Source organism: Camelina sativa, chromosome 4 (genome assembly GCF_000633955.1).
Source record: "Camelina sativa cultivar DH55 chromosome 4, Cs, whole genome shotgun sequence".
Taxonomy (NCBI): domain Eukaryota; kingdom Viridiplantae; phylum Streptophyta; class Magnoliopsida; order Brassicales; family Brassicaceae; genus Camelina; species Camelina sativa.
This window is the reverse complement of record NC_025688.1, coordinates 25,681,417-25,705,874: the sequence shown is the minus strand read 5'-3', so window position 1 is coordinate 25,705,874 and position 24,458 is coordinate 25,681,417. Positions and strand designations below refer to the sequence as shown.

The 24,458-nt window shown below is 33.9% G+C and overlaps 5 protein-coding genes across 9 annotated transcripts; 2 read left to right on the top strand and 3 right to left on the bottom strand.

Moving 5' to 3' along the window:
* On the top strand, positions 554–2,292 carry LOC104782451 (uncharacterized protein At2g39920). 3 transcript variants are annotated; one of them, XM_010507386.2, is made up of 5 exons: positions 554–893; positions 1,057–1,099; positions 1,204–1,624; positions 1,707–1,910; positions 2,005–2,292. In XM_010507386.2, the coding sequence occupies exons 2-5, from the start codon at positions 1,057–1,059 to the stop codon at positions 2,168–2,170; spliced, it is 834 nt and encodes a 277-aa protein (XP_010505688.1). In that variant the 5' UTR covers positions 554–893; the 3' UTR covers positions 2,171–2,292. The 3 variants fall into 3 exon arrangements, with proteins under 3 accessions (XP_010505688.1, XP_010505687.1, XP_019100535.1); XM_010507385.2 differs by having other exon boundaries at positions 555–893; positions 1,027–1,099; XM_019244990.1 differs by having other exon boundaries at positions 556–1,099.
* LOC104782452 (uncharacterized protein At2g39910) lies at positions 2,272–4,569 on the bottom strand. Of its 2 annotated transcripts, none has more exons than XM_010507387.2 (8): positions 4,482–4,569; positions 3,916–4,399; positions 3,734–3,820; positions 3,438–3,628; positions 3,029–3,224; positions 2,863–2,927; positions 2,662–2,763; positions 2,272–2,576 (listed from the first exon to the last, which is right to left on the bottom strand). In XM_010507387.2, exons 1-8 carry the CDS (start codon positions 4,520–4,522, stop codon positions 2,480–2,482), a joined length of 1,263 nt encoding a protein of 420 aa, XP_010505689.1. In that variant the 5' UTR covers positions 4,523–4,569; the 3' UTR covers positions 2,272–2,479. The 2 variants fall into 2 exon arrangements, with proteins under 2 accessions (XP_010505689.1, XP_010505690.1); XM_010507388.2 differs by having other exon boundaries at positions 3,916–4,369.
* Positions 4,744–6,705, bottom strand: LOC104782450 (LIM domain-containing protein WLIM2a). 2 transcript variants are annotated; one of them, XM_010507384.2, is made up of 6 exons: positions 6,493–6,705; positions 6,033–6,215; positions 5,602–5,701; positions 5,468–5,505; positions 5,290–5,379; positions 4,744–5,138 (listed from the first exon to the last, which is right to left on the bottom strand). In XM_010507384.2, exons 2-6 carry the CDS (start codon positions 6,165–6,167, stop codon positions 4,878–4,880), a joined length of 624 nt encoding a protein of 207 aa, XP_010505686.1. In that variant the 5' UTR covers positions 6,168–6,215; positions 6,493–6,705; the 3' UTR covers positions 4,744–4,877. The 2 variants fall into 2 exon arrangements, with proteins under 2 accessions (XP_010505686.1, XP_010505685.1); XM_010507383.2 differs by having other exon boundaries at positions 6,507–6,703.
* LOC104782448 (proline transporter 1) lies at positions 7,555–10,477 on the bottom strand. The gene is made up of 7 exons (XM_010507382.2): positions 9,945–10,477; positions 9,095–9,319; positions 8,911–9,005; positions 8,626–8,815; positions 8,408–8,532; positions 8,113–8,328; positions 7,555–8,041 (listed from the first exon to the last, which is right to left on the bottom strand). Exons 1-7 carry the CDS (start codon positions 10,042–10,044, stop codon positions 7,664–7,666), a joined length of 1,329 nt encoding a protein of 442 aa, XP_010505684.1. The 5' UTR covers positions 10,045–10,477; the 3' UTR covers positions 7,555–7,663.
* Positions 19,128–20,896, top strand: LOC104782447. The gene is made up of 2 exons (XM_010507381.2): positions 19,128–19,590; positions 20,009–20,896. Exons 1-2 carry the CDS (start codon positions 19,263–19,265, stop codon positions 20,845–20,847), a joined length of 1,167 nt encoding a protein of 388 aa, XP_010505683.1. The 5' UTR covers positions 19,128–19,262; the 3' UTR covers positions 20,848–20,896.

The following is a 24,458-nucleotide window of genomic DNA, read 5'->3' as shown; positions in this document are numbered from 1 at the left end:
AGTCTGATTTCAAAAACGAACAGCTCTCATTATGATGAACATTCTGAATAGTAAAACGTAAAAAATACTGGATCATGTTTTGAAAACGTAAAAAATGATATACAGTATCCTCCCATTATCGTAAAAAGTTAAAGTAGATCCGGAATCATTGGACCAGTTTCTATTATTAAAACAAAGGTTCGTATATATGTTGTTCACTTATTGGATACACCTAAAAGCATATAAATATTTAGGGTGTGAATGGTTGCAGCGGTCAGGGGGGACAAATCTGTCTGCGGACTGGACCGCTTTTTATTTACCATTCATCAAACGCAGTCCGCAGTGGTGCGATCTAAATAAAGCAGAAACAAGACCGCTGCGGACCAACTCCGGACCGTTTTTACATACAAATAGACTTGGTCTGCAGTGGTCTGCTGTCCGCCCTATTTTTGGGGCGGACTAAACCGCTGACGGATTTGGCCGCCCTGACCGCAGTCACCATTCATACCTTTAATATTTGGTATAATCGAGTAAAGGAAATGATCTGTCATCAGCTAATTCAGTTATTCCATTTCTAATATAAGCCTATTAGTATTTAATATGTTGTAGCCGCGATGGGTACATTTTCCAATATTTGAAGATAAGTTTGGTCTGATTCCTTCTTCTTTTTTGGTGTCTCCGCCAAATTTGGAAAAAGAATACAAGAAGAGAAGGATGTTTTGTTTATTTGATCGAGTAAAGAAGATAAGCTGAACTGATCAGAGCATTATCAAGTTGGGATCATGACAAAGTCACGTGTATGTTCTCTGTTTTCTTGTGACCATGCCACAGATTTTTTTTCTTTCTTCTCTTCCAGATCTTGATCGCATAAAGATTCGTTTTGGCTTTTGAAGCTTCTACGACTACAAACAAAGGTACAAACTAAACTTTCTCTTGAAAAAAATCTACAATATTTTTGATAAAAACAAACGAAACACAAACTTTTTTCCATTTTATCTTCTAAAACTATCAATGATGGGTTTATGATGATCATCATCATCATCATAGTGTTGAAAAATGTCGGCTTATGGTCATCAGATGGAGAGGGAATTCTCAGGTCTATCCAGCCGAGGTGGTTCCGGTATGTATATATATCTATTTATAATCTTCCAAGTTCTAACATCTGAGTTTGGTCTGATTCTTGACTTATTGCAATGATTCTTGTGTATCTTTTTTTTTTTGCAGAGTTGGGGAGTCGATATACGATAGAATCTGGATGTTACATGACATCTTTAGCAGCTTCAATCTTCATAGCTTCTCTTGTAACATTTGGAGTTTTGATGATAACACTTGTTATAGCTTTAGCAACAATGTTACAGAGCTGTGGAAACCGAGATATCAGAATGATCGAGGCTCAAAGACTTGAAGAAAGTTTCAGTTACTGCAAAATCTTGTCTTTACACTCTCAGCTCAATAGCTTGCAACAAGAAGATAATATCGAATTACCATTGTTATGCAATGATGTTGCTTTACGCAGAATCAAACAAGGAATTTACTTGAGAGAGTTGAACTTCACTATCCAGATGGCTCTCACTTATTTCCAAACCATCAAACCTATGAACGATAGCCGCGATCTTGTTGTGTTCGCTATCGATGATACCAATCTGTAAATATTTTGGTTTTTTTTCGTTTGCATTCTGCAAGCTTTTCAGATTGTTAACTTCTTTGTTTTTCTTCTCTTTTTGTAGATTAGAACAAGATGGTTATTATATGAAGTATATCGAAGAAGCAAAGCATCAGAGAAGCAAACTAACACTGGAACTATATTCTAAGCTAATAGCACAAGGCTATACAATGGTTCTGTTATCAAGAAAACCCGAAAGAGAGCGGAACGCCACAGTCGAACAGTTAAAATCTAGAGGATACAGCAATTGGTCACATTTGATCATGAGGTTTGCAATAAACTTCAACTTCTAATTTCATTCATATCAAAGTAGCAATATATAAACAGAGAGTGTTAAAGAAGTTTATATTCTCTTATTGCAGGGAAGGTAAAAGACAAAAGGAAGAGTTAGAAAGAGGTCACCGTGTGATTGGAGTAATTGGTAATCATATGGATGTGCTAAGAGGACAGTGGAATTGGCAAAGCAAGCGTCTGTTTAAACTTCCTAGCCTTACCTATGATGATGTTCTAGCTTACAGTGAAAGATGAGATCATGCAGTTTTATGTGTATAGATTTTCAAGAGTGTTATGTAATTTTTTTGTTATATGGTTTCAAAGATGATGTAGAGACGTATTGTAATTTTTCAATGTCTCATGTATACTTCTAGCTTCTTCTACAATTTCGCTTCAAAGAACCAAATTCATACAATAAAGTCAAACATAAATTAGCCAGTAATTACAGTGCATCACTCGGCCTAGACAAAACTAATTATCAGAGAATTAGAAGAAAAAAGCATGGCTGTATTTTGTCATGAACCGTAGTCCGTAGGCTTATAAGTCAAACAGAGGCTCTTGATATCAACTAGAACTAGCCCATATATATTCACTAACAGTGCTCAGATTTGGATCCTCTTGGTACTGACTCCAAGCTGACTCAAATTGTAAGCTTTTGCACCTGTGAGATAGGGAGCTTAAATAAATCAGAGAACATATATGTGAACAATCTTTGGTAGTGCATTTGATAAGCGATAGAAACATACTGGCGGAGTAGCATCAAGATACGGAGGATAAGAGGTCTAATATCATCGCGATCCTTACGTGTTGATGACTCTTTGTACAAGGAAACTAGCTCCTCCACCAATCTGAAGATCCAAAATCAATAGATGATTGATGTTAGAGCGTGGATAAGAGAGAAAGATTTTGTCTAAAAGCACTCAAAATAGTGATTTAGAGGCTTAAACCTTGGGATGAAAGGTGAGTTTCTGATCCACGTCAATCTCACAACCGTCTCCAGTCTCTCAAGAACCTATACAGTATTTGCAGGTAAAGAAATTTTCATGTTTATCTTAAAGAATGTGAGGACGAGAAGGGTAATCTAACATATCTACAAGATGAATAAGTCCATACCAACAGAACGGTTTCAGCGTCGTCTGAATGCATCCACTGAAAGAAAAGAGGGAAGATACGTCGAAAATGAGCAAGTAAGAAAAGCCCTAGAGCGTTCAAGAGTGGCTCAATGAATCTTAGCCAAGCGATACGTCGCTCCTTATTTCTTGGTTGGCGTTCCAAATGGCCAAGCATCTCATTCATAATCTTCTCGTACCTGAGAAAGAAAATTTTCAAAATTAGCAAAAGAAAAGTTGCGAACGATGGAGCAGTCGAACCAATCTATTGAGAATGACAAAAGCCATAAAGTGTATGAAGAGGGTATAGTCAGGATCAGATGAATGATCTTTAAAGCAACTTCTTTTTTTCTGATTACGTCTTCATCTTCTGAACAAATGCAATTAACTAGATAGAGAACAATTTATTTTACCACGGGCTACGGGGATTATTTGGGTGGAGTTTAGTCACAAGAAGCACAGATAACTCTACCACATGTATCCAAATCTCATCATCAGAAGCTATATTCTGGCAACACGCATCAAGAACCACATCTCCATACAAACCGAGGTCACCTGAAGTCACATTTTTAGCGAGATGAACTAAGCTTATTATACCTTGCCCCTGTCATCAAACAATGAGTGAGATCATCAAAACTTAGAGGATTTTGCATCATGTTACAACTAACCAGACACAACCCATCAATCTATACATCTCAAAAATACTTACTTTGACTTCAGGAGACCAATGATCAAGTGCTGTCAAAGCACAAGGAACCACCAAGTTGCAAAATTTCACCAAATCCGGTTTCTCAACCTAACACAAAAGACATCAACACCACCAAAATTATAAAGTTGGATTTTTTTCACAACATGAACAGAACAATTTTTCAATTTTTAATAAATTCAGACCTGAGTCACAAACCACCTGAGCTGGTGAGCTGCAATGATCGCATAACCAACAGGTGTTCTCGCCATTGCAGCTACAACATCCTCTGTATCACTGCTCTTACCAAGTGAACTCTTTTCGATTCCATCTTTCAGCTCCGGCAAAACAATCGGCAACAATTCAATCTTCCCACTATCAACTACCAATTCCTCAGCATTACTAGGAAAATCACTGAAACAATCTCTCGAAATCTCGCGAAATGTAGACTCCCCAATGACAGAGAGGGTTTCTGGAATCCATGAAAGTAGTTCGTGAGTGGAGGAACGTGAAGAAGAGAGAAGTGCACAAGCAAGCGCGAGATTCTTGATCGATTCTTCTTCATTGACTTGGTGAGGAGACGAAGTGTTTGGTAACAAGGAAAAGAGTATATCTTTGGTTGATACTTTGCTGCTCTCTTGCGGTGTGTACTCTGTGCGTCTGAGAATCTCTGTTAGTTGTTCAGATAATCTGAATCCTCAAAAACAAATCAAAATTAGGGTTCTTCAAGAAAGCTGTAAACGGGTGGATAGAGAGATAAAGTCACACTCACCGGAGAAGACGACGGCCATGGAGGTCAGAGGTTGTGTTCATTTTTTCGAAAGTTCACAATTGCAAAGTTCGTATCTTTAGCTTTTAGGTTTCAGTTTCATACACAATTCAATCTGAGATTACTCTGTTTTACTGGAATTTTTAAAAAATTAATGAAGAACCGAACCGAACCGAACATACTAAAGATATGTCCGGTCTAATATTCCGGTTCGTGCCACCGGTTATTAAAAAAATAGATATAGAAGAAAATAGGAAATCACAAGGAAAAAAACCTCAAGAGAGACCTCAGAGAATGTTATGCTTGGTTCATGAAGAAGTGAATACAGGTAATAAGAAAACACATTACAGATACAAAAGACAAATAAACTGAATCTGTTTAACATCAAATTTTGGGAATTCAAGAATCGGGAACGGCTGCTACAGCTGCAGCTGCAGTAGCAGCAGCAGCAGCAGTAGCAGCAGCAGCAGCAGTAGCACGTTTGATGGAAGCAGATTTGATAAGGTGATTGTAACTTCCTTTCTCCTTGAAAAGCTGAGCGAAATGGTGCTTGCAGTACAAAATTCCTTCGAGTGCTGCGTAGTTTGATGGAGAAATCGGACAGCCTCCATGAGAACACTTGAAGCAAGATTTATGGTAACACTGACTCTCCACAGTTACCTACAGAAAGCATAACAAGATGAATATAAGAAGATGATCCAGGTGATACTCGTATCGCAAATGATCCAACAACACGTTTTGAGATCACAGAAAGAGTATAGAGTGGAAAGCAATGGGAAAGGAATATACAAGACTAAAAATGTAAATTAACCTTTTCGATAGGATACACGGTTTTACTGCAAGTAGCGCATTTGTCTTGCGTTCCAGAGAACAATCCAGCAACTCTACTAGGTGTCCTTGTCTGAGACCAACCAAGAAGAGTATAGAGTCAAGTATCTGAAGCCATATAACTAAATAAGAAGATGGACGCGTTACTAAGAGACATGTACCAGCTCAGGGGTTGCCTTCTCAGACAATGGCTTTGCAGCTGTAAAAGAAAAGAAAAGTTTGAAGATAAAGTTAAAGTGAGACACCACAAGTAAAAAGTTGGAACAAAAGGTGAAGTTAGAAAAGAGTGACATACGAGATTGAAAGTTCTTGCTGAAACTACCAGACTCCTTGAAGAGCTGCTCAAAATGAGGCCTACAGTACACCACTCCTTCCATTGATGAATAGTTGCTCAGCTGTTCAAAAAAAAATCAACACGTTTTAACTTTGACCACTTATAAAGAAGACCAATTCAGATAAAGTATCTCTCTAGATAAAACTCTTTCATGAAACCCTCAAAACGTTCACAATGCATTTTAAGAATTGCTCATAGAGTATTGGTCATTAAAGCTTAAACTTTCACACAGATAGTAACTTAATCCAGGATCTGCTAACGTGAAACTAGGCCTGATTGAACCTCAAATTTCAGTAAAATGAGAACATCTATAAAGCTAATTAGGAATTGATCAAACACTACTTGGTTCATGGATTGATGAAGGGAAAAAAAAGAAAAAGAAAAAGGCTCACTTGAAGTCTGCTTTTGCAGTGAGAGCATTTGAAGCAAGACTTGTGATAAGAGACTCCATCAGCTGAGAGAAGCTCCACAGGGTACACTGTCTTCTCGCACGCCCTGCATTTCTGCTGAGTTCCTGTAAACGACATCGTTTCTTTGACTTCACGGTTTCTCCTCAAAAACCTCTCTTCGTCTACCTAACATTTTGCAAAAACCACACCACAAAAGAGGTTTAACAAAATATATCTCATCACACACATTTACATTCACATTCTTGACTTTTATCACATTAGCTATTTGCATCAATTCAAGAATTTCAAACAAATCGATCCTTGGATTCATACATACAAGAAAAAAAAAAAAAAACAGAACACAAAAATCGCATCTTTTTAAAAAAAATCTACAAGAATTACAAAAAAAAAAAAAAAAAAATCTGATTTTTAAACAGAATAAAATCGTAAATAACTAACAAACCTCACAATGATTACCTCTTCGTCGATCTGAGTCTGACCCAACGCAAAAGAAAAATGCGAAATCAAAAGAATCGTGAAAGAGAGAAATGCAGGTGGTGTGAGATTGGAGCTGCGTGAAGGCGAAGAAGAAGAAGAAGAAAGGTAATGATTATGTAGCACGACGATGATGAACAAAAAATAATAAACGCTTTCGTGTTTTTATTTTTATTTTGCTTCTTTTTATTATGCTATTAGAGCTTTGGTGGAGACAGTGGGGTTCCACTTTGGCCTGTCTAAATTATTTTAACTCGAAATAAAACAGCAAATCATTGAAAAAGATTAGGTTTAATCACTAAAATCCATTAACTAAAAAAACCAACAAAATTCTGTTTTTCTTATCTTCTCTATTTTACTAATTTAAGGGGATTTTTTTTTAGTAACCTGTTTTGTGTTCTTCACTAATATGATTCCGTTTCTAATAGAGAGAGAGACGATTGATTACAAATTAATAATACACATTCATTGACTAATTAATTAGATAGGTTTAATCCATTTGATTCAAAACTCTGAATTAACCTATTGATTGAATAATCTAAAGGTGAGTGATTGATTATAACCGACGGAATAAGATGGATACTAATTTGTTGTGGACTTTTACAACTATTTTCAAGAATCCAAAAAATGTCGCTTTTCTTATATTAATAGGTACAAAGAAAATAAGGTTTTTTTTGCTTGGGGGACACTATAACAACTGATTTTCAAAAAAAGTGCCACTAAACAAATCTCTGAAATATGTGGGGCTCATAGAAAACATCAGCACCACAACCACCGGTTCATTTGAAATGGCATAAAGTAAAATTTATTTTTGGGACACCATCTTTTAGAAAAAAAACCATTATGTTATGGGATTTATAATTCCAAACCACTTTATAATCATGTATTTTTCAATTGTATACTGAAAATGGAAATTGGTACAATTGACTAATAATTCTTTGATGGTACTAATAAATATAATGAAAGTGGTCATTTGTATGCTTTTTATATTTGAGAATCTTATTTATTTATAATTTTAAGGCTCTAATGGTTAAGAAAAATAGAGAGGAGAATACAACAAGCTTATATATGGTAGGAGAAATTAAACCCCGCCTAAGAATTAAACATACAAATTGACTATAAATAATATATATAATGAATTATAAATCTGCAAAAACGTGGAAATTTTTGGAATCAACGGCGATGAGCCTGACAGCTGCAATGGCTGCAGCAACAGACATCAAACTGAAGAAGACAACGTTCAGCCAATGCCATAGCTTTTGCATTGAATTGAGTTTATTGTTCTTAGCCTTATAGTACATGTGGTTGGCTAGAATGAATGTGAGTGGGAATGTGCTCACTGCACCAGTGAGGCTCATAAAGTCACCCAAGAAAGGCAAGAGCGCTGAGAGAAGCGTGCTAACCGCAATGTACCCGCCTCTCGCCATGACCCTAAACATCAAGTTCTTTATCGCTAATGGGTTTCCTTTGATCCCAAACTTTGTGTCCATGTACTCATATGTTGGACTCGCAAATATCTACAACAAGAACTGAGTAAGAAGGGACTGGCTTGCACCTAATTTGAGGTCATTCGAAGAGAAACACTTACATGCAAAGAGATAACGGATTGAAGGATAGCTGATATGTTAGCAAGGGCTTTGACCCAGAGTGGACCATTGACGCTGTTTAGTAGATAGGTCGAGGTTGAGGATCCGTAAGCCCAATAACCGATGAATGTGACTGCGTACATCGGTAAAACACCCGCTGTGAATTGAAAATATAGAGCCTTCATCATGTTCTTTACAACTGGTTGCCTCACTGTTGCCTATATCATTGTGGAACTTATCATGTGAATATAATTAAACAAACAGGTACCATGAAGCTGAAATCTTGAAAACAATCACCTGAATCTCTGGAAGCATCCCGGTGTTGAATGCAAAAACAAGATTTGCTGCTGCTCCTGTGATGGTGAATATTTTGCTGAATGATGATCCTTGTATCTCGTAGTCTCTTGATGGTGTTTTGACTCCTACAAACACACAAAACAGAGCGAAAAAAATCAGAATTGTTCAGTAGTTTAAACTTATAAGTAATGTTGAATGATCATCTCTTTAAGGTATACCGTCTCTAACCGATAGCACGATTGCCACAACGATGTAGATGAGACTGAGGATGGTTGAAACCGCAAGCCAGACCCCAAGAGCTGATAGATGAGGAATCCCAATTGCGAAAATAGCACAAATCAAACCAGCAATGGCTATAAAATGAGGTAGTTTCATGGTATGATCATCTCTGAAAAGCACATAAACAGCCTGCAAAAAAATAATACAGAACACATCCCAATATTGTACTAATTCAGCTCACGAAATCAAGAATCAAGAGAGATAAAAATGTTTACTGTTACTACCTTCAAGGCAGAACCAGCTAGTATGATGAATCCACAATTGATCATGAAAAGATTGACATATTGCAATCCCCATGTAAGATGATAAGCCTGTCTACCTGAGATTATATTCATATCAATAAAAGTAAAGAGAAGATAAGAGATACAGAAAGCAAACTAAGAGAGGTGGTTTGGTCTATTTTGCTACCGTAAATGAATCCAGCAAGGTCTCTGTAGCGAATGTGTCTTCTGCCACCAAACTCATGAAGCTTGGCAATGAGAGTATTTGCATAGAGAGAGATAGCAGTAGCAATAAGAAGACCAACTACACCACCAATCCAACCTAAAGGAACCATGATTGTTCCTGAATATCCCAACACATACGCACTGTTTATACCGGTAGTCAAAACGAACGCCACCTGAAACCATGAATCTGTACATCCCACAAAAACATACTATAAGCTTCCCAAAAATGTGAGACCTCAGATTCTAGGAAAAAAAAGGGCTCTGCAAAGCAACAAAATTTCCCAGTCTTATATGGTTCTAAAACATTTTGAGAGTCAGAGGGAGGATAACCCCATCAAGAAACATGAACTCCTTATCCAATTTATCACATTATATGAGCATTAAAGACAACATTTTTACAAAGAAAGCATATCTAGAAAGGAGAAAGCAAAACCTCCCTAATCTTTTCAAGGACAGAGAGAACCCAATAAAGAAATGTGTACTCCATATCAAATAAACCCATCCGAGGATCAATTAAGACAACATTTTGAAAGAAAGGGTCATCGTCAAAATCATCAAAGTCAACACATTTTAACTAGTCATCATCATCATCATCATCATCATCATCATTGGCAAAGTTATCTCAAAACCACCACAAAAGAAGCTACATGGGAGGAGTCTTATTTCTTTCTTCTTCCTCGTCAACCCAAAAAGTAGTTTATTAAACAAATTGAAAAATTGGGCATTAAAAAAAGATTAAAACTTTCTCCACACACAAGAACAACAATAATTGGATTCTGAAGTTAAAAAAATTGGGGATTAAGAAAACAAACCGCTGCTAATTTGGTGAGCAGTGTCAGGGATTTCGATATCAACAAGATCATCATCATCTCCGACAATGGTTTTGCGATTCTTAGCTTCGGTGGCGGTCATGGTTGCTAAGAGAAGACGTTCTCTTTCTTCTTCTTGGTCGACGACATGAAGAAATTTTGAGAAAGCCAGCTTTTATAATTTTTACAACCCAAAAAAAAAAAAAAAAGATTCGCCTTTTTTTTAGCGAATTTATCTCCTTCACTAAATAAATAACGAGAAACAAAAATAATAAAGAGACCTTATTTTGATTTGATTTGATTTGATTTGATTAGAAAAGAATGAAAAAAATAAGGAGGCAAGAGAATCCAGCTCGATTCGCAAACTGATCAGAAAGAAAGAAAAAAATCCTAATCAGTCAAAAAAGATGGATCCTTTTTTTCATAAATGTATAATTAGTGCTGCTGATTCTTTGAAACAGAAGAAGCAAAGATATTGGTGGGTCTGAGCCGTTGAGGTTTCTTGTCTGAATTTTTTTTTTGTTGTTTTGCTTTTTGCATGAGAGAAGATGATGGATCCTATAAGAATGGCGATAAATTATACTACTATATTTTTAATTGAGTAATATCATTAATTAAAAAACATATATCTTCTTTATTTAATGTCTTTCCATTTTATTTGATTAAAAAAAATCTTCTGTCAACTGATATTTTTCTTATTTTATTTTGTATTTATTGCCAATTTTTGCTTATTTTTATTTTATTAACTTTTAAGTGAATTCTCGATGATCTTACCGTATATTTACTATATTTTTATATTTTTGTAGTTATACTAGGTTATTAATTCGCACGTATATATACAGCAATAATTGAAAGTATTACACAAAAGTTCTAAAATAATTTTTTTTTTTATTTTCTTAACACAAATTTTTTTAATATATATTTTGAATATCATTTAGTTTGCTTAAAAGAGAAATAAAAAGTAAAACTTATATAAGTAAAAAATTGTTTTATAAATATGTTGGTAATAATATGTTTTAAACAAATAACAAAGAAACATTTTTAGTTTCAAAACTTTCAGATAATTATTCGAGAATTTTTGAAAAATGCCTCTTTCCCCCATTTTTCTTTTCAAAACAATCTCTTCCTTAAAACCAAAATTTCAAAATTCCCTTAAAAATTCTAAGATCTAACCAAATATAGGTGTGTAAAATATTATAAATAACTTTTAAACCTTATAAATCATAGCCATTATCTTGTCATCTCTGTACCATTTATTTAAGTTTTTTGGTCTTTAAATTATTTTGTATATTTTGTGTGACTAATATTATCTATTGAAAAATTAAAATTTATGTTTATATATGTCTACTTATTGTTAATAATTTAAATTCCTTGAATTTAAAAATTAACATGGTAAATAGTTCAATTCAAATACGCAATTAGGAGAAACTCTAACACAACTTTTAGATTTTGACAACATTTATCAAAATAACTTTTTTTTTGTTTCACAGCTCTTCATAGTTTTAGATATTTTGGATAACCGGTTATTTTCACCATAGACATTTCGTCATAAATTAATTTATTGTATGAGGACTAACTTTCACGACTTTGTCATTTTGGTATGTGCAAATTTACTTTTATTGTTTTCTATCTTCACTTCATCTTAGTTAGTATAACTCTTCTAAAGATGACATTTTTTTTACAAAAAGTTGTATATCCATAAGTGATAATACTATTTTTTCTAACAACTCATGTTTCTCTCACACTGTTTTTAATATCTATACAAATTTTCTAATTCACAATTTTTTTTCTTGAGATCAGTCAATCTTTACATCGTTTTGCAAGCACTCATTGTTTCAGTCTTTATTCTCTATTCCCATCAGCTAGCACATCTACCATCTACAAACTTAGACGGTCTCTTTCAGCTATGGTCTCACCAAAATAATAAACAAATTAACATATCACAGTTTCTTCTGTCCAACATCGTTTCAATAGTTTAATGCGTACCTGGTGACCAGTTCGAGGTCATGTCATAATGGAGATCATAAGCAAACGCGTTCTCATCCTCTGTTGCTCCTCGTCGTTCTCGATACAACCCCTTGTTACTACAGTTTGTAATTTGCCGTATACTGGATCAAATAAAATTACTTAAATTTACAAATATTTTATTATATAGGTTTTATTTCCATAGATTTTACTTTATCTTTTTTCTTTAAAAATCTAAATAATATATAAATTCTGGAAATTTTTAAAAATTGTTAATTAGTGAGGTGGCTAATTACTATTGGTGGTTTTTAAAATTCTTTTTTTTTTAAAAAATCTAAATAATATATAAATTTTGGAGAAATTTATAAATATTTTATTATATAGATATTTCTATAATCCATAAATCGTGGCTAATCACTATTGGTAGTTTTTATAATTTTTCTTTTTCTTTAAAAATCTAAATAATATATAAATTCTGGAGATTTTTAAAAATGTTAATTAGTGAGGTAACTAATCACTATTGGTGGTTTTAAAGCTTAGGTGGACGCTTTTAAAATTGTTAATTAGTGAGGTGACTAATTATTATTGGTGGTTTTTTAATATTTTTTTTAATCTTTAAAAATGTATAAATTTTAAAAATTTAAAAAAATGCTAATTAGTGATATGTCTAATCACAATTGTAGATTTTAAATCTTATGTGGACGCTTAAACGCGTTCACTTTTTATTAGTATAGATTTAGTTTTCACGCCATTGACTTTTGATGGAGTTTTCAGTTTTGTTTTCTTTCTTACTTTTTCTATATTAAAAAAGAGAGGTAAAATACTCGATTTATATACATTTGTACTTGGCTTTTATAATAGCGAGGGTTTTCTTAAATTATACGTATATACGTATATAAATCGGGTATACTTAACGTTACTTGATATTTATATACGTGTTTCTTTGATAGTGTCCTAAACCAGTCCTACTTTAAACCCTTGGTTTGTTTATAGTATAAGAAAATATGCAATTGGGTTTTCATGGAATTCATATATATATATATATATTTTACACACCATATAATCTTCTCGAGAGCAAGTTGATTCGGGGCCATGCAAGTTTCAATCTACTGGCTGAGGTTAATGGCAGAGGGCACAACTTCCTACGAATCTTAAAGCATTTGGAAGTAAGTACCAACGACTTGCCAACTAAGATTTTCTGCATTCTCCAACTATACAAAATTAATTAACCGACTCCATAACAATTGTTGAAGAATGGCTGACGTGAGATCAATCTAGTTATCAATTAAAATTAAATCCTAGCGATCTAGCCTACTGAAATCATATGCCACTCAATGACTCAATGACCATACTGAACAAAAATGTTTTTTTTTTTCTTTATAATCGCTGAGAATAAAACATTTTGATTACCAATAAGAGAGAATTATTTGGATGGTGGATATCAAAAACTTTTTCTTAGTGAAGTTTCCTTTTCTCTAATAGGAGTTTTTGTTCCTTGTGGGGTTTATGGGTGAATAGCGTTTTTTTTTTGGAGAGAACACATTGTATATATATTCATGACAATTTATAGTAAATTATTGTACAAAAGCAAATGAATATCCTCAAGGTTATGAAAGCCCGTAATTGACATGGTATGAACTTATATGTATACACTCGTGCAGTTGAGTTACACATTTTAGATCTTAGTTCATTTTGAAGTAAACATGCATAAAACAAACGTTGCTGTACATATGTATGAATGTTATATGATAGTTGAAAAATTAGGAATAAGTATATCTCGTTTTCTATACTAGATGCTTAATAATGGACCATAAAGGAGTCTTAGCGTTGTGGATGCAATTGAATTCAAGGTCACTTCATAACAAAGTCTAGATTATTTTTGATTCCTATTAGCAAAACTTTGAATTACTTTTTAAGATTTAACACTGAAAAGAAAGAGAAAAGAGAAGAAAACATCTTTTAGACCATCTTTATTTTTGGTAGGAATATAAATTTGGTAAGAAAATGTCTCATGAGGAGGACTGTTCATGAGTCCAATAATTGATGTATAAGATACGAAGATGCCAATCTTTATCATCTCAAACACTACAACTGTAATTAAAAATTGCATAAAGTGAATTAAGGTTTTGAATCAAGAAGAGAATTGGGAATGCTAGTCGTAATTGTATGTACCATTACCATGACCATAACTATATGTATGTGTGCTCAGTTTATACCATAGTATCGTTTTCGTTCGAGAAAAATAAATAAGGAAATAGGTTTGACATAATGCCCCACTACTCTACAATGGTTCCATCTGGCTTGTCAGACACCAAACCATGTTCTGCTGAGCAGACGGGAGCAGAAGAATCATCGATTGGTCCAAGCTGGTTAGTTTATCAAAAACCAGTTAACCAGGAGCTATGAGCATAAAAGTGGCACGTGTGGAACCGTTTGTAAGACCTAATTACTATTGGGCTTTTTAAGCTAAGCCCATGAATACTGAAATTTACAATTCATAATGGATCTAATCATATAATTGCAGACATAGGTTAAGATATGAGACTTTTAAACCCAGCCAACATCATCATAACATCATAGGCTCCCAGATAACTGAGTGAGTTTTTTGAGTCCATGAAATTGCATAAACCGCAAGAGAAAATCACCATGATAAAACTTTGGTTTTACACAAAAAATTGAATTTGAGCAGAAGTTATAATGCTGTTTGGCTCATAAATCACCCATAGGAATTTTGGTAGTATATGTATCTTGGAACAGTTAACTATTTGAAAACAAAAATTAATAGAATTTGAGTCTCGTAAAAATAAGCAAGAGCATACGTAAATAGGAAAATGTAGGGGTAGAAGGAGACAATAGAATATCAAATGTCGCAAATGAACAAATAGATATATCGTCCTTCTTCCATATCTGTCGGTCCACCAAAATCCTTTGCACCTTAACAATATCAAATTCAATGCCATAATTATATTCCTTTTCTACAATTCTAGTTTATGTAGTTCTAAAAAAACAGAATAAAATAAAAACTGATTAGCTTTTTAATTACGTTTACTTCGTTATGGGGAGAAAGATGATTAATTAGTACGAACGAATAATAACAATATGCAAATTGTGTAATACGATACGCGTATCCATCCTCAAATTAATTCTTGAGCTGCTATTTTCAAATAGCTCTTCGCACTTTTACTTTGGAGTTTAGATATATTATTACCAAATATCGATTTTTATTAATTTGAAAGAATATATATATATATATATATATCTATAGGCGCTAGATTAGAGCCAATAAAATAATTAAATATTGTGTGTATATATATATATATATATATAATTTTGTTCATAACAAACTGAGAATCTTGATTAGGGTCAAATAATATACTATAATTGTTGAAAGTTCAAAACATTCATTTTATCAGTTGTGAATCTAATGACACAATGATATAATAGTAGTACATTAACCAATACTGTATGTCCTTGTTTAATCAAATTAAAGTTCCTTCTGGTGAGTCATTTTACGAGATCCAACGACTTTGGGATTTTAAACCACTAAGTAAGCATGAGTAACAACAAAGTAGTCTCGAATGAATTTAATTATTACACACCAATATGCAAGAATCTTTATTGCAAGAACGAAAGTTTTCGGAAATGGCCATATATGGAGGAATTTTCATGGAAAGATTTAACCAGTTAAAACAAAATCCATAACTATATATATATATATATATATATATATATATCTTTCATAATTAATAAATAAATCTACGCTAATTTCAATTAGAAATTCGATCCCAAAATGAAATGAAGAACAAAAAAAATACAGGTAGGTGAGTTATTGTTTTTGGTTTTGCATGCTTAGGTCAAAACTGTTTAAAACTTACCTTTTATAAAAACTTAACGGTAAGAAGAGAGTTCGTATATACTTGAGATCGAAGCTTGGGGATTCTTCAAGTCAGAAAGGTTTCCGGTAAAGCATCAGGATGGTTGATTTGAAACAATCTGACCGAAGAGGAAGCTACCAAAGGATGAATCCAAAGAGATAGCATGATCCAAAACCAAGCAAATTTTTTGCGATTTCTTTGGAACGGGGAGAATTCACCTTAATTAGGATCAATGCGATCCCTTTGGATCCTTCCTCTAGTTGCTATGGAGGATTTGTTCTCTCTCTACTCTATCTCTCCCTCTCTCAAAAAGTTGAGAGCAATGTGGTTATTTGTCAATGGACCATGTTCCTCTTGATTTTACATAATAATTGATCATTCAACTTTATTTATTTATATTATTCTCCCACTTTTGGGTTTCCATTTTTATATTGACCTAAAGAGTAAAGCAGACGTCTACGTTTACTATACAAAAATATATGGGCTCTAAATAAGTAGATGGTTTAGTTGGTTTCGTTGAGTTAGTTGTTATAATTGAGTTTGTTTTCTTACAAGGAATGTGTACGTAGCAGATGCATGCTGTCAAATTATATGGTGATTTGCGGTTGGCACACATATACATAGAGCACAATTTTTATGGGCTCTTGAGCTTTATGCTCTAAAATTGCAACTCGATGTTCATGATGGGTATAGTGGGTCAAAACGACTTAATGTTTTCTCTCTTTTGTTGTTATAAAGCAAGAGATTTACTAGAGAAATTAACTACGTACCCAAATCTAATACTATATATTCCATAGCTAAAATTAGATATTCCCCACAAGTTGGGTGACACTATTAATTATTTTTGGCTCTATTAAATTTTGTTGGCTTATTTTAATAATACAAAAGAAGTGCGGTCCATCAATGTTCCCCTTCTCTTTTGGCATTAAACCCTTCGTACGTATAGTGGTGAAAGCCACATTGATTCACAAAGAACGTCAGATGATAAACTTATTTTCTATAGCTGTTTTATGATACTTTGAAACCTAAACTATATATTCTCTGTATTGCGTTATAATACTTGCAACCGTATGACCAGATCAGGGGAAACTGGAAAGATATATATGGTCATATGATTGACCCCCATTTTTCGTGGATCCAATGCATCTCTTTCGTCTATACATGATATCAGTATGATATATACATCATTTACATCTATTTACATATATATATATATATATAATATACACACATATAGGGAGTTGTTCTAATACGATCAAATTTGCATTGTATATATATGTCAATATGAACTGGCTTATATAGGCATCACATGATTGTCATTTTCTCCCTTCAATTTTTTCACATGCAAACCAATATAATCGTCGGTTTCTTAATCTACTTTGAAAATCAGTAACATAAAAGTGAAGATATATATGCATCATCTCTAATACATACACCAAATTAAATAAGGAATAGATGTAAAAGAGAAATATTTATAAATACTATACAAAATTAAGGATGTTCAGTCAAGAAATTAGTTGGATAAGGTGATATGCCAATTAATATTTGCGTCCTTCGTTTTTTGCGTTTATGTATGTGAGTGTAAGAAAAAAAGTGGAGGACTACAATCACTTAGTCATAATGAAATAATATGACTATGGAAGATTATGTCTTCAGCTCCACGATTAAAACAGAAGTGCTCGTTCATGAATAATGTGTGCGCTTTCACTTACTCAAATCTTCACAGTTCACACATGTGTATATGTATATATGTTGAGAAGATGAATAGGTGCTTGTAGACGTAGACATGCATATTACATGCAGATGGTAGGGTAAGATAGGCATGCGTGGTCTGTCGATATATATATATATATATATATATATGGAAGTGAGATAGATATTGATTAGAATCTTGAACAGAAGTGAGTCATTTGGAAATAAGTGAGTGTAGAGAACATATATGAAATTGTCGGCTCTTCGTAGGACAACAACTCCAGTTTCACAGTAGTGTTCTTGTCGCTCACTACCTCCCTTTCCTGCTCTGGAAGGGTAACATCATTATATATGCGACATCATATCTATATACACTTTAGCATATATGTTAGCTCGTTAGTGAAGATGGTCATTTAACCCGATGTCGGTAGTAAGTATACTGTGCTAGTCGATTCAGGAGAGCTCTTGGGGATGGAGCATGCTGCATGTGCATGACGTAGTCCTCTATTGACAACAGTGAAGGGATCCCTGGTCCAAAAAGATTACGAAGTTATTAAACTTTGACTTGATATATAATACATATCCACGAGATTGTTGCGGAGATTATATCGTTTGTTTACCCAACCACATGATTGCATTTGAATCTTGATATTCTAGGACCTGCCATTAAGTATTAATAACTATGCTTCCAAAAAAAAAATTGGCCCACTCTCTTCCTATGATCAGTTTCCTCTTCCAAAATAATGTTTGAAAAAGCTGTCAACTGATCACATGCATGTAGATAGATTACCTCGAGTTTTATATAGTAAAATTTCTTCTCTCATATAGTAAAATTTAAGGTAAAATGACTAGATTAAGGCAAATTTATTTGAAAATAATATCTGCACACTCGTTTCATAGAAACAAATTGGGTTAATATTGTATATTTTTCTTCTCTCATATAGTACGTAAGATTTCAAGTAAAAATACGCTTAACAAATATATATGTTTTACGTTACAGTTCACGCATTGTATGGAGTCTACTAATAAGTAATCTTATTTATCCTAATGAGTTTGTTGACCCATTTTGACTACTTTAAAAATTATGTATTACAACGTATATATGTTATGTATGAGGACTAGATTTTTAACTACCCATATTATATATACACTACACACACACTTACTAACATCATGATTAAGAATTGAATCTATGATTAATTTTTTTTCGAGCATGGCATATTTAAAGATTGAGATTACGGGTGTGTGAATGGTAACAGCGGTCAGGACGGACAAATTCGTCTACGGACTAAACCGCTGTATTTTTAGTGTAGACAACAGATTACAGCGGTCCAACTCTATTTGTGTGTAAAAACGGGTCTGCAGTTGGTCCGTTGTGGTTTTGTTTCTATTTTCTTTAGATCGCACCACTGCAAACTATGATTGATAAATGGTAAATAAAAGCGGTATAATCCATAGATGGATTTGTCCGCCCTAACCACTGCAACCATTCACACCCAGTATATGGTTTGCTTGGTCTGCCGTATTATTATTATCCTTTGTCAAATTGTCTTGGAAAGGTCAACTCTGAGTCATATACCGAAACGGTTGTGGAAAAAGAAGAAGGTGAGTCACCACCAAAAAGGGTAATTTAGTAATTTCAAAATTAGCGAAACAGCGCCCACTCAACTTTGCAGTTGGGCTCTCGGCAGGTACCAGACCAAGGACCACCGCCGGTTGGTTACATTTTTTTTTGAATTTCAAACTTAAAAAAAAAAAACAAAAAGAAGAAAAATTAGTTTAGCTTCCGATGAACGCTGCAACTTATCAGCCGCCTGAGCTAATGCTGTCGGTGAATCTGCCTACGGGATGTGACGGCACGGAAGATGCGATTAACGCTGCAGTTGAGGAAGAGCTCGCGGAGTTAGCGAAAAGTGACTCGCACGGCGGCGGAAGGAGTAAAGTGAAAGGACCTTGGTCACCGGAGCAAGATGAGGCTCTTACGAGGCTTGTTACCAAGTGTGGGCCGAGGAACTGGACTCTCATCTCCCGTGGGATCCCTGGTCGGTCTGGGAAATCGTGCCGGCTTCGTTGGTGTAATCAGCTCGATCCTTGTCTCAAAAAAAAACCTTTCTCTGGTAACGAACACTCCTCTCCACGATATTCTTTTGTGATTTGATGATGATGATGATGATGATTCTCGTTGATTCCAGATTCCGGATTTAGTGTTTTTTTTTTTTTTTTTCTGATTTCTCTGGTTTTTTTTTTGTTGATTTATGTAACTGAGTAGATTTTGAGATTTCACAATTTGCTGATTCAGGATCTTTCTTGTGGACTTGGGATTAGTAATGGAGTTTTAGCTTACTCTGAGTCTGAGATTTTAAAGCTATGATTGTGAGGTTATCAGAATCAGATTGGTCTTTTGTAGATGGAGATGGTTTATATAGGCTTTAACATTCTCTAGAGAGGTGCTTTTGTTGATGATGTGCTTGTAGCATCTGAGTTATGTGTTTCACATTTTTGGCTAATGTTGTTGTGTTGTGAAAAATGATGCAGATGAGGAGGATCGTATGATAATATCTGCACACGCGGTTCATGGGAACAAATGGGCTGTCATTGCTAAACTCTTACCTGGGAGAACAGATAATGCAATTAAGAATCACTGGAACTCAGCTCTTAGGCGTAAACCAGCAGGTCTCTGGATGGATCATCATCATCAAGGGATGTCTAATACAGAAATTTATCAAATGCAACCATCAAAGGTCAGAAAGATATCAAATGCATCCCCTAGAGAGCATTTACCTCGAGAAGAAACCAATTCGTTTACGCCTCCTGTATTATTAAATGACGCTAAAATGGATGATGTAGCAAACGAGCCTCCTTGTGAAAAGGTGAAGAGTAAACCTGATGTTTATCGCCCAGTGGCTCGAATGGGTGCTTTCAGTGTCTGTAAACAAGGATACATGAATCACCATATGGCTCCATGTGAGGGACCTTTGGTTCAAGCATCAAGACCTGGCTCATTGGCTGCTAAATTTCTCCAGTCTCTTTGTTATGAACCTATCGTCCCTTCAAAATGCGGTCGCGGTTGCTGCAACCATCCTGACAACAAAACGCTGCCATCATTGTCTAAATCGGTGTTGGGACCAGAGTTTGTGGATTACGAGGAACATTCTTCTGCAGAGTTAGACCAAGAACTGATCTCTATATCAACGGACCTGAACAATATTGCTTGGATTCAAAGTGGGTTTAACAACAACAACTATTTGAAGGAAGCTGAACAGAGTTTGAAGGCTGATGATCAGTTTCATCGCGCAAAATTTACTGGAATGGTAAACAATGGTGTATCAGTATCAAGTCAGATGCTGAGACCAGATGTAAGGGCTTTGAGCTAATTTTAGAGGCAAAACATTCATTCAATATTATCTCTTTTGTTAGTTTTTTTTTTACATGCTAAGATAGTAAGATTGAAACCTTTAAAAATGCTAAGCTGTGTTGTGAAGGCTTTTCTTAAACCAATAAATATATTGGGCCGGAAATTAAAGTATATACATATCGGGTGCGAAGGTGAGAATAAAACTGTTTCGTAGCTGCTGAATGGGCCGAGACGACATGTTCAAAACAGAAGAGAAATCCTACAAAATGTAATTTATTTAAGGTTTTGCGACCTATTGGGAAACCATACTTATGCTGTTTGTTCGATCACCTTAGATAGTCCTCACAATGCAAAATGTCCCATATGGTCCAAGAGCATCTCGAAGCATTTCCAAAACGCAACCCCTCTCAATGTTCTTCTCCTGCAGACCACAGGTGGATCACTATAAATAAGCCTTACTTCCATTAGACTTTGTAAGATACAAGAGCACAATCATTTGCTTGTAACTTAGTGTTGAAGTCTTGTAAGTATAAGTGTCACCTCCCTCTTGATTGTTTTGTGTTTTTGTTAGAGTATGAACTCAGAAATCTGGACTTTGGCTATGCATTTTGACAAAACGAACATCATTTAGATGAGAGTTAATCAATTTGATTAGGAGCATCTACATTTACTTTTTGCGCAGGGCATCTACATTCATAAAGCTTCCCATGGTTGCTAAGAGTCCATCTAAGTTCAAGTTTGTTTAATTAAATTAACTTATAAAGTATTTTTTTGGGTCTAACTATTCCTTTTGAAAACCAAAAAAGTTTAAGATCTCTAAGACCATCATTAATGGGAGAACACCAAGGGTGTTCTTAGCCTAAAAAAATTATAAAAATAATGAATAGTGGCTTAGAACACTTTTTTTAGTTCTTGAAGTAGAACTGATCTAAGCCCAGTTCTTATTTGACATGGCTTCATGTGATTGGATGAGATTTTATGGAAAAAAAAAATATTTCATTTATATAAGGAAGCAATTTAAATGTTAATTTATAAGTTTTTATAATTGTAATATGTTTAAGAATATTATATTAATTTATAAGTATACAATTGCTTTTATATAAGTAAGCAATTTAAATGTTATTTTATAAGTTTTTATAATTTGTAAAATGTTTATGAATATTATTTCACTATATCTTTATTCTAAGAACACCATAATTAGTTCTTCCATTTTTTTTACCTATGATCTTAACAACTAATCTAACATTATTTTCACTATATATTTAATCTAAGAACACAAAAAAAAATTCTCCCATTAATGATGCCTTAATCCATACTGTCCTTCGTCTAAACCAGTATATAAATAATATATTTTCTAAGCGTAGCTCTCCATATAACCAATGGTCAAAATCTGAAACTCAAGTCATGCCTAAACTAAAAAAGCTATCGGTTTCTAGGTACGAAGTTATTTCCGACATAAAAAAACTTCTAAACTACCGGTTCTGATTAAGAAAAGGTCTAAGTAAAGGTCTACCTTAGTTTGCATCCTTAAAAAAGTATATAAATATGTTCCTATAATTAAGAAATTTTGGATTCTTTCAGAATATTTCTCCGTTTGTAATCATCGTTGTATTGTTGAAATTATCCCTTAAAAAGAAAAGGAAACATCATCCAATTGCTTAGAAAGGAATCCAAATTCCCCGATGAAACAGATAACGAAGATTTTTGATTATATGGCTTTCGCTTTACTCACACTGCTACCATATATTTATGGGCGCCTTTGTCGTGCTCTGATAGACAGACAATACATAATGTTTGAGATTATAATTATATTTTTTCGAAACTTATCAACAAGACAACAATGATGACCTACCAAAACATAATAATAAGCTTCCACCGTCACTAGACTCATAGGAGTGGCTATTTTCCCTACTATACTACAATATGGTTCTGTTTATTTTAGGTTGTTTGGCCTCAGAAAAATGTTAACCCAATTAGAGACGAAACTAATCCGAATCGATACCTTTAAATTGCTTCGCTTTGTTTAGTTTCAGATTCTAGACATGTGTGCTTCGATTTAAATTTTTCAATTTGTGAAAAACTCAATATACAAATATGCGTCCAAAGAAATATTAATACGAAACTAACACAACATCATTATATATATTTTAATAAGTTCAATTTAGGTCAGTTTTTTTTTTTACTTTTTAGTGCAGCTTAGTTTTAACCTATCATCAGTTTCTACAGTAGTTTTCAATGATTTTGATTTACATAATTTGGTTAGTGTCAAATATGCACTCTTAATTATGCATCCCCGATTTCGGTGAATAATCTATACATGCAGAACCGGCCAAGAGGCCAAGCAAGCCAATCAATGGCTTGCGGCCGTACGTAATAAAATCAAAATTTCGGCCATTTTCTACAAATGTTTTCCTTAAGTCAGTGGTTAAGTTGTCGTGTTATTGTCACCACTATTGGGGTTTAAACCCCATAAGCTGCATTTAGTGTGTTTAGTTTTTTTTTTACTTGTAGCCCTACAAAGTTCAGTGCCGGCTTACGATTGGTTTGAGAATGATTTTGCTTGAAAAGTTAAATATGATATGTATTTTGAAGTGTTGGAAAAAAAAATGGTATCCGTCAAATTTGACATTACGGTTGAAGCGCAAAGTATGTATTATGTAACATCCGTTTTTTGGAAAGTAACAATATCGTGTATTCATGTATTTAACAATATAAAAATCTAACATACTATCACTAATCACTATGCATTACATTAAATACGAAATTTGACCGAGTCAAATGACAAAGCTGCATGGATTCACATATCCCAAACCAAAACACATGTTTTATACTCACTCTTTTGTCTTTAGATTTTCGTGGCTTCACTTGTTTTGTTTCTTTCCCGAATCTATCTTTAAGAGGTTTGAAATTGAAAGTCCTAAATATGGGATGTAGCTAGCAAATAACAACGCATTATGGTTCAATGTTGAATAAAAAGTGTGACTCCTGTTTGGCTCTATCCGGGTTGTGTGCAACAATCAACGCTATCATTATATATCATTTTTTTAAAACGTTTGGCCGGTGTCATTCTTGAATGCTCTAATTAAACTGTCTAAAAATTTAGCACTAAGTTATTTAAACACAGCAGATATGCATACGAATACGTTAAAAATAGCATTACTGATTGCTTTCAAAACTCATGCAATTGTAATACTCCAAGCTAATAATAGCCCACAAACATGAAATTTTGCAAAGTACTATTAGAAAAACTAACCCTTAGATTACTTTCAAGTTTCAACATTTTACTAAATAACCCTACTTCTCCTTTTTTTTTTCTGTAACATTACTAACCCTACTATTTATATCCTGAAATTTAAACCATAACATCTTGAAATGTCAAAGGCAAAAAAAAAACTAAATAGGACCCTACACAACCTCACACTGCTCAACCACCAAACACTGAAAAAAATTTCGAAATTTGAAAATCAAATATATTACGGATACGTCTCTAGTCCAAATTTGAAAATCAAATTTGAAAATCAACTATTATAGCTTTGTTTTTGTTGACACACACAACTACTGCAACGATTTTTGATCCAAGTTCTGATTTAAAGTAATAGGAAGCAACTTATAACACAGCACATCCATATT

Coding starts and splice junctions, on each gene's coding strand:
- LOC104782451 (XM_010507385.2), top strand. CDS start 1,036: ATGTCGGCTTATGGTCATCAGATGGAGAGGGAATTCTCAGGTCTATCC. Junction 1,100..1,203: donor ATCCAGCCGAGGTGGTTCCG/GTATGTATATAT, acceptor TTTTTTTTGCAG/AGTTGGGGAGTCGATATACG. Junction 1,625..1,706: donor GCTATCGATGATACCAATCT/GTAAATATTTTG, acceptor CTCTTTTTGTAG/ATTAGAACAAGATGGTTATT.
- LOC104782452 (XM_010507387.2), bottom strand. CDS start 4,522: ATGAACACAACCTCTGACCTCCATGGCCGTCGTCTTCTCCG. Junction 3,225..3,437: donor AATAATCCCCGTAGCCCGTG/GTAAAATAAATT, acceptor TTTCTTTCTCAG/GTACGAGAAGATTATGAATG. Junction 2,764..2,862: donor AACTCACCTTTCATCCCAAG/GTTTAAGCCTCT, acceptor TTGGATCTTCAG/ATTGGTGGAGGAGCTAGTTT.
- LOC104782450 (XM_010507384.2), bottom strand. CDS start 6,167: ATGTCGTTTACAGGAACTCAGCAGAAATGCAGGGCGTGCGAGAAGACA. Junction 5,506..5,601: donor CAGCAAGAACTTTCAATCTC/GTATGTCACTCT, acceptor TTTCTTTTACAG/CTGCAAAGCCATTGTCTGAG. Junction 5,139..5,289: donor CCGTGTATCCTATCGAAAAG/GTTAATTTACAT, acceptor TGCTTTCTGTAG/GTAACTGTGGAGAGTCAGTG.
- LOC104782448 (XM_010507382.2), bottom strand. CDS start 10,044: ATGACCGCCACCGAAGCTAAGAATCGCAAAACCATTGTCGGAGATGAT. Junction 9,320..9,944: donor TGCTCACCAAATTAGCAGCG/GTTTGTTTTCTT, acceptor TGGGATGTACAG/ATTCATGGTTTCAGGTGGCG. Junction 8,816..8,910: donor TAGCTGGTTCTGCCTTGAAG/GTAGTAACAGTA, acceptor ATTTTTTTGCAG/GCTGTTTATGTGCTTTTCAG.
- LOC104782447 (XM_010507381.2), top strand. CDS start 19,263: ATGAACGCTGCAACTTATCAGCCGCCTGAGCTAATGCTGTCGGTGAAT. Junction 19,591..20,008: donor CAAAAAAAAACCTTTCTCTG/GTAACGAACACT, acceptor AAAATGATGCAG/ATGAGGAGGATCGTATGATA.